The sequence below is a fragment of the Nelumbo nucifera genome, chromosome 2 (assembly GCF_055504915.1).
Source record: "Nelumbo nucifera cultivar China Antique chromosome 2, China Antique-T2T, whole genome shotgun sequence".
NCBI lineage: Eukaryota > Viridiplantae > Streptophyta > Magnoliopsida > Proteales > Nelumbonaceae > Nelumbo > Nelumbo nucifera.
Genome location: NC_142650.1, coordinates 27571892 through 27591699, shown reverse-complemented (window position 1 = coordinate 27591699; position 19808 = coordinate 27571892). Strand labels below are relative to the sequence as shown.

The window sequence follows — 19808 nt, the reverse complement described above, 5'->3', positions numbered from 1 at the left end:
TGGGGGAACTGCTGTTGATTGTGGTATTGGGAGAGGTTGTTCAACACTTGGTGCTGGTGAAGCTGGTGTTACTGGAACTGTTGCATCTGAGCTTGCATTGCCCGCATGCACTGCATTAGGTCGTCCAACCGATTTTGGCTGGCTGCCAGGGGGACGGCGGTTGGTTCAGTGAAGGTAGTCTCGATGGGAAGGGGGAAGGGGATGTCTGCAGCAGGTAGGCTTACAGGCGCCACTGCTTGTGGCGTAGTCAGATTGGGGATTCCATCCACCGAGAGGGGGATGGTGAACTGCCCAACACACACCACGGGAACTTGGGGCTGTTCCCCGGTGGTGTTTGTCTCTGTGCCGCGTCCGGCGTTGCTGGATGAGGCCATGAGTAATGAGTTTTTCAGAGAAGAAGAAAAGGGTATGAAAGTTTTGGAGGGAGGCCTTTAGAAGCGTTCCCACAGACGGCGCCAATTGATGATGCACGATCTGGCCAGTCTTAGCTGTCAATGATCTTGCCTCTGAACTGAGTAATAGGGACCTGAAACGGAAGGAAAAGAGAAGCTCCAGGGAGAACCCGGCGTAAGGGCTCCGAAGCTCAAGTTAGAATCCTTCAAAGGCGAGATAAACTAGATAGCGCAAAAGTTAGCATACCTCATTCCTGGGGGGTAGAAGCCTTTTATAACCACCTCGCGCACTCACTTCCAGGCTTCCATCAGGTCGGGCATGATTACTTTTGAACTCCTGCCAGTTCGGATGTCACTTCCTCTGGCCGGACAGAACCGCCACTGTTCCTTTTGTCGGAGCCGTCTCTGCGGCTAGTGACGACGGTTGCAGGTGGCGGTAGCAGGAATCCATTTGAAACGCGGCTGTCAGGCATCAGATCCCAAATCAGTCAGGTGCGTCGCCCTTGGATACGGACGTCCTTGGTGTCGGGTACGTTTAGTCAGCCTGGTGTTTCGGAAGCGAAGTGTTGGAGTGGCGAGCGAGGTGTCTTGAGTTCGGTTTGGAGTGTTCCGAGCTGCCATGGGCCAGCTCGGGTCAGCTTTGTGAGGCTTGGGGCCCAGTATAGTTCGTGCTCTTTGCAGGGAGCTCGGGTTCAGTAGGGAGCTCGCTCTTAATAGGGAGCTCCGACTCCCAGTAGGGAGCTTGCTCTTTAGGGAGCTCGGGTTCTTAGGGAGCTCGGATCCTTAACAAGGAGCTCGCTCTTAACAGGGAGCTCGGGCTCCTAGTAGGGAGCTCAGACTTAGGGAGCTCGGGTCCTTACTTAGGGAGCTCGGACCCTTAACAGGGAGCTCGCTCTTAACAGGGAGCTCGGGCTCCTAGTAGGGAGCTCGGACTTAGGGAGCTCGAGTCCTTACTTAGGGAGCTCGGACCCTTAACAGGGAACTCGCTCTTAACAGGGAGCTCGGACTCAGTACAGCGGTCTGGAGTTCGGGCTCGGTAGTAAGCTTGGACTTGCTTCTGATGTTCGCTTCGGGCGCTCTACTGCCCCGAGCTGCTTGCCTTTGCCACGTGTCAGGCGATTGCAAGGTCGGGCCAAATTTCCCTTCATCACTTCCGACTACGAGCTTATTGAATCAGTCATTCTAGGCCAAAAGGAGCGATCTACTCCCTTCGTCGAGCTACTTTTAGCTCGGGAGTGGAGGGGGGGAATTGATGAGGGCAGATTTGGCCCTCCAATGACATTGTGACACATGGCATCTCATAATTACTGGATGACACCTAGACACCATCTAAGTGATGATTTGGAGTCCCAGATTGCGGCTCGTCTTTACCTCAACCTGGCGACTTATCTTTACTGCCAACTTGGCAACCTGCCTTCACCGTCGACTTGGCGACCTGCCTTTATGCCGGTCTAGCGACCTCGACCACAACTTAGGTCGGCTTGCAACACCTCGTCTAGGGTTAGAATGTAGCACCTCGTTACCGACCGAAGTGACCTCAACGCGATGAGCAACATCCCTCGAGGGCTGGCCAACCTGACTGGGGACCAGGCCACCTACGAGATGTGCTCACCGACAAATTCGGCATGCATATCCCGACGCTCCCAGGTTTCTCAGAAGTTGGCCCACGTATCGAATGTTCTTGAGGATGGTCAACGTGCATGGCGATTACCTCCAAGGATCTCAAACCGGTTAGGCACGACCTCTCGGATGCGGTGCGTGAGGCCCAAACCAAATAATGCCTATATAAAGGCACCAACCCCAATGACACAAGAGAGGGGCGAGTAAGCACATTCTAGCTCTCATACTTTATGATTTTTCACCTCGCGATCTACTACGAGAATACTAACTTAATCATCGGTGCAACCTTGTCGGGTTAGCCACCCCGGGTCCTCTAACATTGATTCCTTGTAGGTTTCTCTGAAGTGCTACCCAACTCAGCAATCAACCTAGCTCGACATCCAAGTCCTCATCCTTCACTTTAACCTCTAAGTCATCAGCCACCTGGAAGTAGTCCGAACAACAGGGTATTGCCAAAAAACCCTTCATCAAAAAGCATTTCCGATACGGTAGATGCACATTCATGTTTTACTGCCCTTTTGTAATATTACCTTACAAAAGATGCCTTATCTCTATTATTTTACAAAAAAACTACTTTTTATTACTAATAGAGGTCAAAAGTTACCTCTTTATGCTAGAATCCCTTTTTTATTTTACCCAAAGAAAAATAAATAGTATGATATCTTTGCCATCACAAGTTGAAATCCAAAATTCTCTTGATAATGCAGCAAAAATTATTAAATGCGCTTTAGTTGGACTCTCATCTCAAATAAAAGAACTATATTAATATCCGTTGGATGTTTTTTTTTATGAAAAGAGACTGCCCCTTCCTAATACACAGCAGAAATGTACTGTGAAACGTTGTGAGGGGCAATGTGAGAGGCTGATTTGAATTAGTGTTACATGGGAGAATTAGTTACATTATAGTATAGTGATATGCGGCCCTTGCATGAGATGTAAGGCCGTTTGATTGTTGTTTCTACTTATATGCATAAATTTAATAACTTCAAAAGATGAAATCAGTCTTTGCAGATAGGTTCGGTGGAGATGAAGTCATTGGATGGTTGTTTGTACCTTGAATCACCCTCACCATCCTTCAAAAAATCTTTGGATCATCCCGTAGGAAGCTTCCATAAAAGGTTAACTACGGTGTTTGGATGTACAGTTGAAAGGATCCCAGATGTACAGATTTCTGAGGGGGATTTCGGTCCAAAAATCCCTTTTTTTTTCCTCCAACGGGCCCACTTTTTTTTGATAAGTCGTTTTAAATGCTGATGAGCTTATATATAACGTAGGAAGGAAGGACTCTTGAATATGACAAAGCTGATACTGATCCAGTGCATCAACGCTCCTTCATGTGATGTGAGTAATACCCTTTCCATCACCATAATCGCATGCCATCAAAACAACTATTATATTCTTATTATCCTATTATATTATCGTGGAAGCAAGATAGCAAATCGAAACCCGTCCCCACGTTATCGAGAGACGGAAAGAGTTGATTAATCTTAGTGCGCCATTGCTGTATCGCCTCGATTCACTGAAAATTTGCATCTCGAAACAACTCTTGATCTAATCTGACGGTGGAGACTCCAGTCCAAGAACCGCGTTTCTTATTGTTCTCCTGACATGGGCCTTGAATTCCAAGTCTCAAGTCCACGGTCCACCCCATAAAAATTGCAACACGTAGCCAGAGCCCAGAAGATGACACAGATGCAGACGAGCAGCTCCGCTGGCATCCCTGCAATTGGTTTCTCCACGAAGCCCACATGATTTAAACCGCTCTTTCCCATTTCAATGGCGATTCCCCGTATCCAACAACGGGCCGACGGCTATGGATGCTGGAGTAAGCCGCTGCCGAACCGATACCGTGCTCAGGAGTAGAGATAGGAAAACCGTCAACGGCGTTAACGGCTTCAGCGTTGGCGACCACCGGAGCCACAGCAAGACGACGGAGAAATCGTCTACTGTAGCAGCAATGGTGGGTCTAAAGCGGAAAGCGTTCTTCATGGGTTGGTCAATGGAGGACGCGGTGAATGTGGTGAGGTACCACCCCATCCCCTGCGTATTCGCGGTGTCTCTCCTCTTCTTCATGGCCGTCGAATACTCCCTCTTCATGATTCCTCCTTCCTCCCCACCTTTCGATCTGGGTTTCCTCCTGACTCGTCCCCTTCACCGCGCGTTAGCCGCTCGGCCTGCTCTGAACACCGCCTTGGCCGCCCTGAACACGGTAAGCCAATTGAGTTTCCCTAATTTTCCATTTATTCTCATTCCTTTGTCGATCTCAATGTCAACAGAGTCTCAATGATTTGGAATTGATGATGGTTATCAGGTGTTTGTGGGAATGCAAACGACGTATATTCTGTGGGCATGGCTGGTGGAAGGCCGACCAAGAGCGACCATATCGGCATTGTTCATGTTCACATGCAGAGGAATACTGGGCTACTCGACCCAGCTGCCACTGCCACAAGGATTCTTGGGTTCAGGGGTGGATTTCCCGGTGGGAAACGTCTCATTCTTCTTATTCTTCTCCGGTCATGTAGCTGGATCCGTGATTGCTTCGCTGGATATGCGACGAATGCAGCGGCGGGAATTGGCTTGGTTGTTCGACACATTGAACGTGTTACAAGTGGTGAGGTTGTTAGGGACCAGGGGTCACTACACGATCGACTTGGCCGTTGGGGTCGGTGCGGGGTTGTTGTTCGATTCTTTAGCCGGCAAGTATGAAGAGGACAGCAAAAGGAGAATAGCAGCAGCAACTCATCAGATCTTACTTTAATTTTCTCTAACCGATTCTTCTGCAGCAGAAAACTGTAAAGTGAAGAATCAAAAAAGAAATGGAAGGGAGAAGAGAAGAACTGAAGAACACCCCAGAGATAGCAAGCAAGCACTGACCCAAGACCAGGTTGTCTTTGCTTAATCGCTTTTTTGTTATTGAATTTTGGGTTCTTTGTGATTGAGACTATTCAAAGTAAGGCATTGCATGTGCAATCTGATCGATCGAGAACCCATTTTTACAGTTCAGAATCTTCAGATGCTGGTACTTTTTTACGGTTGTTTGAAGTTTTTCACGCGTATTATGGAGTCTAAAGCGTGGAGCTTGGCTTTGAATTGGTCGGGGTTGCCGCCTGGTAGACAATCTTAACCATCTGAAATGATGTGTTTGATGTGAAGGTTGTACTGGGGGAGCCAAAAGAAAATGCGGTGAAGTACACTGCACTTCACCGCAGAAATCTGAAATTATAGCTTCTATAGTTGGCATCAATCCACGATCGATATTCATCCCACCTGGAATTCTGGGTGGGCTGAATATTCATTCTCCCAAGAAAATGAGCTTCAGGCTTTGAGCTGCTTAGCTGTCTTCTCTGTAGGCTATTCATTGTTCACGGGCATTCCCAAGATGAATGAATGGCTGAGAAGATGTTCGGACTTTGCTCTGACTGAAGCCGATCAGAGCCTGGGCCTCACATTAACAATAGCCACATCTGTTGACCCCAACCGTTCAGCCAGTAGATCTGACAAGTATGACCCCAACTCCACCTCTATCGAACATGGAGACTCTCTCCTCAGAGACCGGATCTGCTCTCACACAGGAGCGCCTCACAGGCATATCCACCGTGCATTGGGAGCATCTCCCGTGAATGGTAGGATGTGCGTGTGAGGTCGGTGTGAGGCGCCCTGTGTGAGGAGCAGATCCGGTCTCGTCTCCTCAATTTGTTGCATCCCACTGCACAACACAGAAGGTATCTACTGTCTTGCCTGCAATAAGAATATAAGATGAGATTTGTATTTGGTTTTGGTTGGACTTCCAGCCGGCCACGTTTGCCCACCAAAATCAGCTTCAGTCTCAACCTTTTTTAGGCCACAGACTAAAAAAAAGACTGTAATTTTTTTTTTTGTCCTTTTGCTTGCTGTGGAGTGACGGTAGATTAAATTAAAGCAAGGTTTAATAAATGGTTTGTTTGTCAACCAAAGATAATCTCTCATACAATTTCAAAAGGTTTACAAGAATTCCATTCAGACCTAAAACCTTTGCCAAACCATGGGAAAAAAACTGCCATGTGTTCTTTGTAAAGTCTAGACTTCCTTGTTCCTTATTAAAGCCACATTCGAATGTTAGTTGCAGTTATCATCATGGGTCCTGATAACTTTAAGGCTTAGTTTGGAAAGAGATATAAAATAATGCAAAATATAAGTTTTTGCACTCTAATTTGTATTTATACTCTTTCCAAATTGAGGTTAAAAGATAAATCTTAGGGCTCGTTTGGTTCTTGGGAATGGGAATCATGAATTAGAATTGGAATGGATTATTCCAATTTCAACTGTTTGGTTGGGCACAATCGGAATCTAATTCATTTCACTATCTAGTGGAATGGCATTCCCCATTTGAGGGAATGGCTATAACTTTCTTCGGTATGAAATCCCAATATCCAAATTTGAATCCGATTACAAAATCTAATATTCGTATTTGATTCAATATCTGATGGATATTGAAAATTAATATAAAGTATATAAAACTAACTGATATTTGATTCAATATCAGTTAATTCTTTTAGGTAATTAATAAATATATAAAATAAAAAATTTTATTTATATAAACAAAAATATTTTTATGAAATCACTTTTATAAAAGTGCTTTCGTAAAAGTATTTTCTTAGAAGTGTTTTCGTAAAAGAACTTTTATAAAACTGCTTTTGTAAAAATGCTTTCATAAAAGTACTTTCTTGGAAGTGTTTTCATAATAGTACTTTTATAAAAGTATAAAAGTGCTTTGTAAAAATGCCTTCATAAAAGTACTTTTATAAAATTCAACTAGGGATAATTTTATAAGTGGTATTTTAAAATTCAACTAGCGATAATTTTGGAAGAAAAAAATTGAATAAGTGTTTATTGTATAAGCACTTCAAAAACAACTAGAAATTTTGGCTTAAAAAATAAGCCCTTATTTTTAAAATAAGCACTTATTTCAGACTTATTTCCCAAATACCAATAAGTGCTTAATAACCCAAATAAACACTTATTTTGAATAAGCACTCCCAAATCTGGAGTCAAAATCAAAACTAGGGGTGTCATCGGTATTCGAAAATCCGATTTTGAATTCAATATTCGACATAATCAAATCAAATTCGGATAATTCAAATATAAGTACTTTTGTAAAAGTGCTTTTATAAAAATGCTTTTCATAAAAGTACTTTTTAAAAAGTGGTTTCTTAAAAGTACTTTCATAAAAGTGTTTTTATAAAAATAATTTATTTAAAGTGCTTTCAAAGGGTATATTTTGAAAATTTTAAAGAAAACGAAGGACAAAATAGTCTTTAAGTTCTTATTAGAGAAAAAGACTATCAAATGCCCAATATAAAATAAGTGCTTATTTTAAAAACTAAACACTTGAAAAAATTGGGTGCCGAATGCAAATAAGTGCTTACTCGAATAAGCACTCATTTTTAAGCACTTATTTTTAACTTAAGCACTCCAAATCATGGCTTTAATTCATTATTCCATCCATGGTTTTAAAAAACGACTTGGAAACATAACCGTTCTGGCCACTGGTTTCCGGGTCGATAGTTCGACCATCTAGTTTGAACAAATGGCCCGTTTTAACAACAACAAAAAAAAAAAAACGGCTGAAACTATTGAATGGGTCGACGAGTCGACAGTTTGATCACCCAGATCAACGGGTCATTAACCGATTCAATGGTTTTTGACCATGAACCAGGTTTGAGTAAAACAGAACCGATTGTCTAAATGATTCCCGAGCCAAACAGTCTGACCATCCAGATCAACGCCGGTCCAAAAACCATGATTCCATCTATATTTCGAGGAAAATTGCCCTTTAAAAGTGGGTGGCCAAGCCTCACAAGTTAAACAGAATATTTTCTCACTAAACCAAAACTGAGAGTAGCTGTTCGCTTGTTGCTATCAAATTGTTTTAAAGGACTAACCATAGGCGCTTATAAAAAAAAAAGGACTAACCATAGGCACGTTATACATCCATTGCACGTATAATTTGTTAATAGAAATTGGACTGCGACGAGAGAATGGAGATGCAAGAAGAAATTAGATTAGATAAAATTGCAAGGACTTGCCTGAAAATGAAATGTTGCTTTCAGAAAAAATGTGAAAAATGAAATGTTTCATGTCTTTCCTTCTTGAGATCTAACTTTGTAAATCATATTAAACTGAAGAAATGGGAATAGAAACGGGTCGGGTTATGTGGTGAACCCGCATTGACGTGACCCCATCAGATTAGGGTCGGGTGATTTTGGGCTGGGCTTGAATCGAGGTGACCTGTACCATACCCGACCCGGCCGTTGACAATGCAGTAATGAAACATATGTAGAGAGCATTTGTTTAAGTATAGGCGCACCATACGTGGGACAGGTCGGGCCAGGTTCGGTGTCCCATTTTCACTTCCTCGGGGTGGGTCAGGTTAGGTTTGGAGTTTCTTAGGAGTTGGGTTGTGTTAGGTTGATCCAAAGTCAACCATCATTTAGTTTGATCGAATTATGATCAAGACGATCCAGCAACACTGCTGAATTATTAGTTCACTTCCATCTAATTTCACCAACTTGAAGGTTACTGATGAATCATCTCTCCCTCTCTCTCTCACCTAGATCCACCCTCTTGTGTGGATCCTACCACTCCTTTAATCAGGGATTCAACTCGTTCTCAACCCTACCTTTCATCATCATCCTCTTCAGTACTCCTCTTACATGGACAAACTTGTATACAAAAATCAATCATCAATACATGTATCATACATCTTGACTTCGTTAGGTCGGGCTGCCCAATGCATTACAACCTTAAATCAGGTTGGCATTTTCCAACCCTAACCAATCTTCAGCCCAACCCAGTCCAACCCTTATCCCAAGTCAGGTTGGGATCAGGTTGGCTCAAGTAAAGCTAGTGATTGAAAGGGGTCGGGTACCAGTCTGCTCACATTCAAAATTTTAACAAATGCTCTGACTCTGAGGTATGCGTGTGATGTGAGTGAATTGTTTCTGGTTATTGGGAAGGTCCATGACAAGCCCACCCCCTCCTAGAAATATAGAACCTTTCTTGAGTTTCTTCAACCTTCAAACATCTCAGCACTTCCTTCAAAGAAACCAGAGTATGTGGTCAGCATTGCGGGTAGCATCTACCATTTTTTTTTTTAGTTCCATGAGCATCTACCATTAATTCGAGGACAATTAAATAATCAACAGGAACATCCTTAACTGCTGCCTTCTCATTTTTCAAGCACAATCAGAGCCCAATTACTGACTATAGATTGATATTCTGGGCTATGACTAATGCCCCATAAAAGAGTCGATCCACCTGTTACAGTAAACCAATTAGCTAGCAAGTGGCATGCAGGACTGAACGGAGTAGTTGGAATACCAGAGATGCAGCTAGCTCATTAATGCAGAACAGTAAATTACAGCTAAATTGTTTTTCCAAAATAAAGCCAGCAGTTTCCATTGTTTTTCCTTTTTGACTTCTGTAAGAGTACAAAATAATCTATTTTAGCACCTGAGGCATTTGGTTTAGACTTCAAAATATACAAAGTGAACACCCTTTTGGCTACAAAAATATACTGCACCAGTTTCAGGATAACCTCCTTAGTCCTTACTCCAGTGGAAAGAGAGGTTTTCTTTTTTCTACTTGTATTGATACATGCAAAAGGGTGGGAGCTTACACCATTAAATCTTCTATTCATCAGAGTCTGAATCCAGTAGGCATGATCCATCATCTACATTAGCAAGCGGGTTAAACATGGGTGAGCTTGGATCAGTGCATCCTGGTACAAGGTCAAGATTGCAGCGGTCCCCCTGCAACAATACATCAAAATATCAACAAATGTTGAGGATTTAGTTTCCATACTCTGTTTTTGATAATATAAATATTAGAAGACACAATAGAAGGAACCCACATACCCCTTCAACAGACAAATTACCAATCATGGTACAGCGAGTGATGACGATATTCGAGTCAGGAAAGATTGCTCTTTCACAGGCACCCTCCTTACTCAATTCATCTGCCAAACCCTGTATACCAGACACGGTTGTGTCTTATTTTTATTCATATGATCAAAAGACAGTTCTTGAGTCATGATCAACCAAGACTACTAGTACAAATATGGCTCAAGGAATGTATTCTTTCTGCAACACAGTTTTCAGGTTTTTCTTTCTTTCTTTTCTCTTTCTTTTTCTTTTCTTTTTTCCTTCTTTTTTTTTTTCAAATACAGTTTTCAGTATTGATGGTACCTCATTGAAGAAGTCTATTGGTTTGTTTCGCCATGCCTTAGGAACTTGAAATTGCAATCTATAGGGGCCATCCCATTCAACACCATTAGTGAATGAGAAGATCAAGTTCACAGCTGCCAAAGGTGCAAGCAGTTAGCCAAGAAGAAACTAACCAAGCATCAAGTGTCAATGTATATTCATGAAATATCACCAACCATGCTTAGGAACACATATCCTGATAGTATACATGGGCGGATCAGCTTTTCCTCGAATTTTCCTAAGCATCACCCTGGGCTCACCACCACACATGATGGGCTGATTAAACCCCCCTAGGAAACAATTGGATGAATCAAATAAGGGTATTTTCAGGATATTAAAATATGAAGATATTTCGTTAGAAGGTGTGGAACTTCTGACTTGGTATTTGCTTAGAAGTTAGAACACTTATCTGTTGTGTCAAAGGTCAACCCCATACACACTCAATGATATACAGCTAAAAATATAAGCTTTAATATAGTGATGAAGGAAATTACCATTAAATGCAATGCCATACTCTTCGTTTGGAGTAAGATTATTTGTTGCAGGATTGTAGAAGAGTGTTAACTTTTCTCCCTGTCAAAGGTCAAAGTGGAGACTTAGTGGAAGAGTTAGACCAAGCAAATCCTACAAACATCTTACTATCAGCTGCAGTGCCCAACATACAGACATAGGAGGAAGACCATTCATAGTTTTCCAGAAGACAGGAGCTGTTCCTAGGTCAAATTCTGCCCATGTAGGAAGTGAATACCTGAACAAAGAATTTTTCATCAGCCATTAGATAAAACTACGAATTAGATAGAAGAAGATGCTGGCTAGCCAATTCATAGAGTCTAGATGTGTAAATATCTCAGGCATCAAACCCTGCCTTCACTACTCTTTTTGCACACCAAAAGGAAATGTTAATAGCAGATTCACAAAAGCAACAGTCAACAAATCTGGAGAGGAAGAGCTCTTTAGCTTGCTATGCTGAAGCTTGGGCAGAGTTAAGTTTGTGAGTTTCAAGTATTATCATGGGAAAGATCTAGTAAAAAAAATTCTGTAACTGGACAATATTTGAATTTTGAAATAGAATAATCAGGTCAGGACTTGAGAGAGAAAATAAGTCAGTATTGCTGCCTGCGTTGTAAACAGGGAATATATCCATATGAAAAGTGCTTGTATGTGTTAAGTTTTCATATGCAAAACAAATTGTATGTTTCACAATGTGTAAAGTAAGTGAATAAAATAGTTTAACTCGTTGATTTCTTTCTAATACAGAACAAGGTTCAATTAACCAACCAGGTTTTTGGTTGTCATGTTATTTTGGGGCCATCCAGATGTGACAGATTTTATGTTCTTTTGGGTTGCTTGAGTCACTTTTTCCCTTCGACACACTTCCAAGTCCTACGTCTGAATAGTTGGTACTTCATACTTTTGGGTTGTTATCCTGATCTAAAGGGAAGCAACTGAGATGATCATAAATCAGATGGTCACACTCTCCCAAATTACCTTTTGGACTTTCAGGTAAACATGAGAAAGGATTTAAAAGAAACTCCAAGCATTGAATTGCAAATATCCAATTATATCAATTTTGGACAGAGGAATTCTGCTTTAGACAACCCTAAATTGATGGATCTCAACCTGACTTCTTCAAAAGGTTGCCTCAATAACAAGAAATGCAGTACTGGAAAATTTTCTTGTCATAGTGAAGCTAAACTTAGCAAGAATGCTAAAGTCGATGCTATAGAATTTACTTCCTTGTCCAAGAGAACATAGGAATGTCCCAAGCATCATTAAGCTATTAGAAGTAGTTGCATCTAAGAAAGAAACTATTAGAAGTAGAAACGTCAAAATTGAAGACATACTCTTTGATTTCCTCTTTGGTAGTTGTTGCAACAGCAGCAGCACTTATCTTTGAAATGATCCTGACGACCTTCCGCTTCTCTGGAAGACAGCCTCCCAAGGGAACACCCATGAAATGATTACCTGCATTGAATGGAAAACATTTCTGCAATTCTGCTAATTTCGACAATGGTACGATAGTTTTGTTTGCCTTAAGCGAATTAAAGGTCTAAGAAACATATAATTCTCTCTGCTTTTTTATATTTGAGATAAGAAAAAAAAGGCATTTTCCACTTGAGTGAAACAAAACAAAACATGACTTTCATCTAAAGATTGTAAACCGAAATTGTATCAAGATCAAGTCCAGAAATTAGACTTTCAGCACAAAATTGGACCCAGAAGGGAAATTTATACCATGATTAATTTTAAAGCAAAGCACTCCTTAATTTTGAATAAGTTTAAATGGAAAGTGATATTTCCAGGCAAGGCTGTTTCTGTTTAAATGAAGAAGACAAAATTTGTAGCTTCAAATGGCACCAGCATTCATAACATCAAACCACTTTGAATAATCTGGAAATATGAATCCTTAGAAGCAGCAAGTAAAAACCTCTTATCTACCATCTCCGCGTCTACTCTTCAATGAAATATGACAATTAAAGAAAGCAAATAAGAGGAATTACCCATACCATAAATGTGGGAAACAGAGAGACCGGAGTTGCAACTGGAAATAGACCGACAGGCAAAGAGACGCTGCGACGGAGAAGACAAGATTGAACCAGTAAACACCGCCATGGAGGCCAATTCAGTTGCGTCTGTGTCTCGTCGCTGCTACTTCTTTTCCCGCTAAATGACCTTGCAGAATTAGAGTATGACTTACAGAAAGAGAGAGCGAGCTGCAACCTCAGAAATGAGAGATATGGAAGGAAGAGATTTAACCACAAACACAAATTCTTGGTAGCCAAGTGGAGAGGACTTAAAATATCTGGATTTGATTGTTGGCTTTCCACTTGTCTATCAAATCAAGGTCACACGTTTATTCATAACTTGCCACGTGTATTTTTCCACGTGTCTAAGAGTGATAGAGATTAGTTTTGCACACGCTAATATGTTCAACCTCCGGTAGGGATGGGGAATTTTCCCCGTCCCGACGGGGACCCGATTTTCTCGACCCAATGGGGATGAAGATTGTTTTGGTGGGGCGGGGATATATAAAAAAATTATTTATTTTAAGTAATTTATATGTTGAGGATTCGGGATAGAAGATAAATTATATTCCCATCGAGGATTGGAGACGGGGATGAAGGTTAATTTTAGAGTCGAGGTCAGGGACAAGGAATATGATCCCCACCCCATTGCCATTCCTAACCTCCATGCTCCAACCATACATCCACTACCAGTAGTATTAGCTGATCTTTGAACCAGAACTTTGGCCCTTCCTATGTTGGGACCCATCCATTGATTCCTGGACCGGACACACACTAGTTATTGGACCAAGTCCAAGCCCATTAGTTGGAAGGCAAGGAAAACCCATTGGATCATGGGTTCAGTTGCACGCCTCACACTGATCTTACAGTCACATCTCACCTTCTATTGAAAATATCTCTCCATGAATAATAAATATAAATATGGGAGATATTTCTCATGTACAGCCAGAACAGGCTATGAGGTCAATGTGAGGCACACACTATGAGGAGCAAATCTGGACTCCCATCTCTGACCCAAATTCAAATACCTTGCCCTCACCTTGTATCCCAACAGGTCTAGAAATCTAAACCCCATCCTCATTCCGTGGGGAGCAGAGATCCCCGATTTTACCCTATCCCGCTTCAATCATTTCTATTTGTAAATCTTTTTCCTTTTATTTTTTTGAGGTGTATCAGAAACTATATTATAGGATAAATTATAAATAGATACCCTATACTATAACGATAGTGATAAATAAGTATCCTAAACTTTCAAATGTGATAGTTTGTTATGGACACACCACCCGGCAGCGCACTGCGGCGCAGTCATAGGCCACTGCACACACAGCGAGCTGCCCAGTAGCACGTACCGCCCGATAGCGCGCTGCACGTACACGCCTGGCACCGCACTGCACGCACACGCCCGGCACCGCACGGCAGCAACACCATGGCGCGCAGCACGCACCGCCAGGCAGCAGCGCGCACCGCACGTATTGTACGGCAGCACGCACCGCGCACACGTCGGCACCGCACGGCAGCGAAACCATGAGCTGCGCGCACGCGCCGCGCGACAGCGGCACCATGAACCGCGCGCACACACCCGGCAGTAGGAGCAGAGCGGGGCCCACATGATAGCTCATAGGGGTGGGTCCACCCTTATCTGGACACGTCAACTCGCCGCCAGCTTAATCTTATCCCTTATCCCTTATCTTATATTATCTTCTTAAGTAAGAGTTATGAGTTTTAGTTTGAGTAGGAAATTAGGAGTTTTAGTTTGAGTTGGATTACCCTAGCCTAGCCGAATCCAACAAGGAATTCTCTTCTGTAATCTCCTATTTAAGGAGCTACGAATTGAAATAAACATTCAGTTTTTCAATCAAGAAACGAGTGATGAGAGTTTGGGTGGTCTCTTGGACAAATCACCCCAAGGGAGAGTTCGGGTGGTCTCTTGGACAAATCACCCACTAGATAGGCAAAATAGGGTCTGTGCGCAAAACCAAAGGCAAGGGAAGACCAGGGGTTCCTGCCGTGGAACAACCCGTGAGGCGATCCTACGCTCGGGCCCATAACATAGTTGATGAACTCCAATAAATAGACATCCCGATCTAACCATTAGTGTTCCATCAATTATCTACAATATGTGAAGTCACATATGACTTCAACAAAATCCCATAACTACCCTTCTTTCTGTATTATATATTACTCTTTTTCACTTACCTGATAAATGTGTTTACTTAGGCAAGAGTAAAACTTGCCCGGGTAAGCATGCTTCCAGCGTTCTTGTAGTTACTCAAGTAAATGATTTACCTAAGTTGAGCGAGGGTATCAGTTACCCTCGAGTACGGAGTACCATAGGACCTAATGTAGCGAAAAACAAACGCGGGTATTGTAGTCAACTTATTGGTTGACCAGCTTGCCCCACTAAACACGAGGAAACGAATGAGGCTTAAGTGTTTGTGATAAATCTGGTAATTAATAATAATTTTAATTTGAATAAAAAGAAGTCGCTTTTGTTGCTGTAGTACTATGCATATGGGTATTTTGATAATTTTATCACATCACAACGTGAGTTAATGGCACTAGACTTGAATGTATATTTCTAAAAGTTTGGAATACTCAAGTGTTGTATTGAAAGTTCAGGGTATCATAGTTTTAAGTTTCCCCAAAATCCGCCCCGATAAGAGTAGGGCAAATTGTCGTCTCTAGTTGCAGCCCACCCGCCCTCTGTGCCTGGCCTTGAATAGGGCAGGTTTTCCTCGATCTTTTTTTTAATTGATCTTATTAAATAAGGACAAAGCAGCAAGGAAAATATTTTTGCCCCAAACCATGGATAAAGTGGGGATGGAGTTTGCATATAATTTCCTAAATCCACCCTGAACTTGATAGCAAATTAGTAAAATATCCCTAGGTTTAATATTAATTTCTAAAATACCTCTAAGTTTCTCCCAAACTTATATCTATTTTTATAATATCCCAAATTTCTATAATTCAATTCCTAAAATACCCCAAATTTCCATAATCCTATTTTTAAGATACCTCTAGATTAGATGTATTTTTAGGTGATTACCTCATGACAAACAAAATTCGAGAATTCCCCATCCCCAATGAAAAGTGGGTGCCCCACCACCCAAGACAGGATAGGATATCTTAGCTATAGGGAAAGGAAGGGGAGGGGGTGCCTCGCCTCAAACCCGCACCATTGCCATTCGTACTTGTTTCAGGACCCAGCCTGAGATCATCATGCAGAGATCAAGGGCCCATTTGGGAGGGCTTAGCTTTATATGCCAGCTACTTTGAAGCAGCTGCAGGAAGAGGCTGAATGATTTTACAATGACCATATTTGACTCTCAAAACTTCTTCTTTTTCTTTTTTTTACCAAACTTTGCTTTATAGAATTTGAAGGGCATTCCGGGTGAGATCCACTTGACAAAGCCAAATTCCATAGAATGAAAGCAGAAGAGAATCAACACATTCTCCGTTTGCTAAAATTAACATTACATTGTCATAAAGTGGTTCTTGTTAGGTGCATCTTATTTTTATTTATTTACTTATTTTGTCTGGGACCCATTTGGAACATAATGGTTTCAACTTTCGTTAAGACAGGATTTTCAAAGTAGTTCCAACAAAAGAAAGGGCCTCCCATTGAGATTGACGAAGTGTGGAGGTCTTTAGATCAAAGCGTTCTAACACCAAACGAATCTTAAGTAGGCGTGCATGCGAGCTGAGTCGAATATTAGATTATTCTAACTCCGCTTAATTCGAGCTAAAAACATGATTTTGATTTTTGATTTTGGCTCAACTCAAAAATTCATAAATTCATATGTTGCATAATTAAGTTTAGCCAAAATTTTCACGAGCCAGCCTCAAATAACTTGTAAAAAGCATGGTTTTTAAAACCAACCCGGTGACCGAACCGGTCAGGGGTCCGGTCACCAGGTCGAACGGTCTGATCGTTCAAACTGAATGCTCAGTCTGTTCTGACAAAAAATAAAAAACGGTCAAAACCGTTCTAACGGTTCGAATGGTTAATCGCCCGGTTCAGCGGTTCGCTGACCAAAATCAACGGTTTTGGGGGGAAATCTGGTTTTTAGGGAAAACGAAACCGGTCACCTAACCGGTTCCCAGTTTTTCGAGTCTGACCGTCCAATCCGGTCCGGTTTTAAAAACCATGGTAAAAAGATTCCATTTGTTTCCACCCCTAACCCCAAGTCCTAATCTTTTTTGCATCTTAAAAAGCTATTTCTAAAAATTCAAGGTTTTTCAAGAGTTATTAAACTAATGATGCATTTGGCTTGCACTCAAATGAGTGAAAATAAATGATTTTTTTACAAAACAATATTTAATAGAAAAACAAAAGACAAATTTCTTAAAGTATCCTTATGGTTTAGGAAATTGACTAACTTTATAGCATATTGTACTCCCAAATTTTTTGACAATTGGCATCTAGTTATTATTAATGAAAAAACAAAATGTTGAATTTGTCCTCCATTATTTTTCAAATTTTCAAAATAAAACTTAACTGATAAAAAATTTCCTATAAATGAAAAGCGGATCACAGCTCGGACTATGATGTTTTAGAAATGAATTGAACGAGGCCTCAGCCGTTCAATTAATCTATGAGTTGTTCAAACATTCAAAGTTGAAAGCGGCAAACCCCAAACAAACCAAAAGATCAAAGAAAATGCGAGAAAATGAGAAAAAAAAAAACTAAAAGGAGAGACGTAATGGTAAAGAGAAAGAATCTCTGTTACATCTCTACTCATGGCAGTCCAAACCCAAAACGAAAATTACAAAGGTGTGTTACACTGTAACACAGGACCTGTGTTACACTGAAACCTTCCCACAAACTGTACATACCATAGTGTAACCATCCACGAGAAAATATTGTAGACAATAAATTGGGGTGTGGCCCGTTTCTGTCCACACTATTTTGTGGATGGAAATCGTCCACACATAGCAAAACACCATATCATATCATGAACAGGACCAAAACGGTCCCCTGTCCACGATATTTACATACTACTGAACACCATGGTCCCATCCACTGTACAAAGAGCATAAGTGGGTCGACCACGCCTTACCAGACGAGCTGTCCTCTGACGTTGGAACCGTTCACCGACAAGTTGACTTCGACCTGTAAGGTGGAGGTAGAGATACCTTATCTCAGCCTGAGAGAGCTTAATCTAGATCAGAAACAACCCCGGGGGTTCATTTTGGGTTATTGTAGTAACTGAACTTGTTTGACTTGGTTTATTTGTTGTCATTTTGTTTCATGGTAAAGCAAAGCAGTGCTAGAAATATAAGGAGTTTGATTGATACTTTTTTACTTGAGCTATGCAAGTATGCAAGCTTTCTGTAATCTGAATTTGAGGGATCTCCAAGGATGGAGATGCTTCGACAAATGTAGGCAACCTCACCGTTTTCTTTGATGGGAAATGACTGAATGGCATGAGACAGCTCTAAGAGAAGAAGAAGAGGAAGGATGGTCAAACGTGATGGTGAAAAGTAGCGGAGGGAAGAGTTGATCGGAAACAGAATATTTTCATTTGAAAGGAGGAGAAGAAGAATTAGCTTCTAAAAGGGTATTTTAGGAATTTTAAAAAATATACATATTATTCACGTAATGTCACATGTGAAAAAGTGTGACGGAAAGTTAACAGCAAGGAAGTTTTAAATAATTGTCAAAAAACTTAAAAATACTTTAAGACAATATGTAAACAATAAGAATAGAGTTAGTCAATTTCTTAAACCATAATAATACTTTAAGAAATTTGTCCAAAAATAAATCATATTGATTTGCATAAAAATCAAACTTGAATAATTAAGGGGGTGTTCTACAACATGAATGTTTTTGGAATCGTTATATCAGCAAAAATAAAAATAAAAACATGTTCTTGAACCATGTTTTTGTTTTTAAAAGGAAAAATAAATTGGTTTTGTTTGAAAAAAAAAACAATACATGTTTTTAGAACCAATAAAATATTGGTTTTTAAAGCAAAAACAAATTTTCTAGTATAGAAATCATATGATTTATGAAACTTGTTGAACAATCAGATGAAAACATGTTTTTGAAACCAGATTCAAGAATATGTTTTTTGAAAACAAAAAACACATACAAAACAAAGAACATGTTTCTTGTTTTTTTTTTATTTTAAAAAACAATCTGTTTTCAGATAAGATGGTTTTGATTTATTTTTAGAACGCACCCTGAGAAATATGAATGTTGGATAAGAGCAAACCCGATGATCAACCTACATTCAGAAAATGTGCTTTCACCAGAGCAATTTTACATGCAAGCACTGTGTATTAGTAATTTCAGAAAATCGTTCATTCCTTCATTTCACTTGTAACTAAATGAAACCTCAAAGTAATTTTTTTTTCAGAGTCTAGATTTCTTGTCCAAGCAAAAGCCATAAAATTGTAAAATCCTCGGGTTATGTTCCTGTCCTGCAAAACAAAATGGACCCAACCCATTGTTTCAGTGATTTACTTGATCAGCTTGCAACAATCCATAGCTAGGGCAATAATCTGTATCCAAAAGCTAAATCAATCTAGTCTCTTCCCTTGGTAAAATCAAGACTGTCAAATCTCCGGTAATACGAGTATCCATGGGTACTCGTCGGCAAGTCCTCTTGCATAAGATCACTGAATTTGCAACAATTGGCCCTCGAATTGGTGTTCAGAAAGAAAAATCAAGAAACATAGATGAGGTGGAGCATATGGGAACTCCTCCCGACTCTGGCTTAAGAACTGACTCAGTACCAACATGGTTCCAAGTATCGATACGCTCAAGCCAGAATTTTTTTGAGTATTGAGCATTTAATCAATATGTTGCGACACTTTGAATTTTTGTTAAGATGAATATTAATATTTGAATCTATTAAATAGGCCTAACTCTAAGTATTCAACACATCCATGACCCGAACCAATATGAATCGTATACTTCCCACCATGGAGGAAAACATTTATAGTAAAGGACAAGACACATAAAGACCAACATGAGCCTAGGTTTGCCTTTAAAAAACATGAGCATAGTTTTTATGTATGAC

At 40.7% G+C, this 19808-nt stretch overlaps 2 protein-coding genes across 2 annotated transcripts; one reads left to right on the top strand and one right to left on the bottom strand.

Moving 5' to 3' along the window:
• Positions 1 to 3688: 3688 nt before the first annotated feature.
• LOC104586112 (phosphatidylcholine:diacylglycerol cholinephosphotransferase 1-like) lies at positions 3689 to 5010 on the top strand. Its single transcript, XM_010243243.3, has 2 exons — positions 3689 to 4221; positions 4324 to 5010. The coding sequence occupies exons 1-2, from the start codon at positions 3826 to 3828 to the stop codon at positions 4768 to 4770; spliced, it is 843 nt and encodes a 280-aa protein (XP_010241545.1). The 5' UTR covers positions 3689 to 3825; the 3' UTR covers positions 4771 to 5010.
• A 4349-nt stretch (positions 5011 to 9359) lies between these two features.
• Positions 9360 to 13017, bottom strand: LOC104586110 (protein POST-ILLUMINATION CHLOROPHYLL FLUORESCENCE INCREASE, chloroplastic-like). Its single transcript, XM_010243242.2, has 8 exons — positions 12763 to 13017; positions 12100 to 12220; positions 10919 to 11003; positions 10750 to 10828; positions 10432 to 10545; positions 10238 to 10350; positions 9908 to 10018; positions 9360 to 9802 (listed from the first exon to the last, which is right to left on the bottom strand). The coding sequence occupies exons 1-8, from the start codon at positions 12866 to 12868 to the stop codon at positions 9683 to 9685; spliced, it is 849 nt and encodes a 282-aa protein (XP_010241544.1). The 5' UTR covers positions 12869 to 13017; the 3' UTR covers positions 9360 to 9682.
• Between the last annotated feature and the right edge of the window lie 6791 nt (positions 13018 to 19808).

Excerpts from the sequence above, each read along its gene's own strand:
- LOC104586112 (XM_010243243.3), top strand. The coding sequence starts at position 3,826 with ATGGATGCTGGAGTAAGCCGCTGCCGAACCGATACCGTGCTCAGGAGT. Across the intron at positions 4,222-4,323 it reads CCTTGGCCGCCCTGAACACG|GTGTTTGTGGGAATGCAAAC; the intron begins GTAAGCCAATTG and ends GATGGTTATCAG.
- LOC104586110 (XM_010243242.2), bottom strand. The coding sequence starts at position 12,868 with ATGGCGGTGTTTACTGGTTCAATCTTGTCTTCTCCGTCGCAGCGTCTC. Across the intron at positions 10,829-10,918 it reads ATGGTCTTCCTCCTATGTCT|GGAGAAAAGTTAACACTCTT; the intron begins GTATGTTGGGCA and ends GACCTTTGACAG. Across the intron at positions 9,803-9,907 it reads GTAATTTGTCTGTTGAAGGG|GGGGACCGCTGCAATCTTGA; the intron begins GTATGTGGGTTC and ends GTATTGTTGCAG.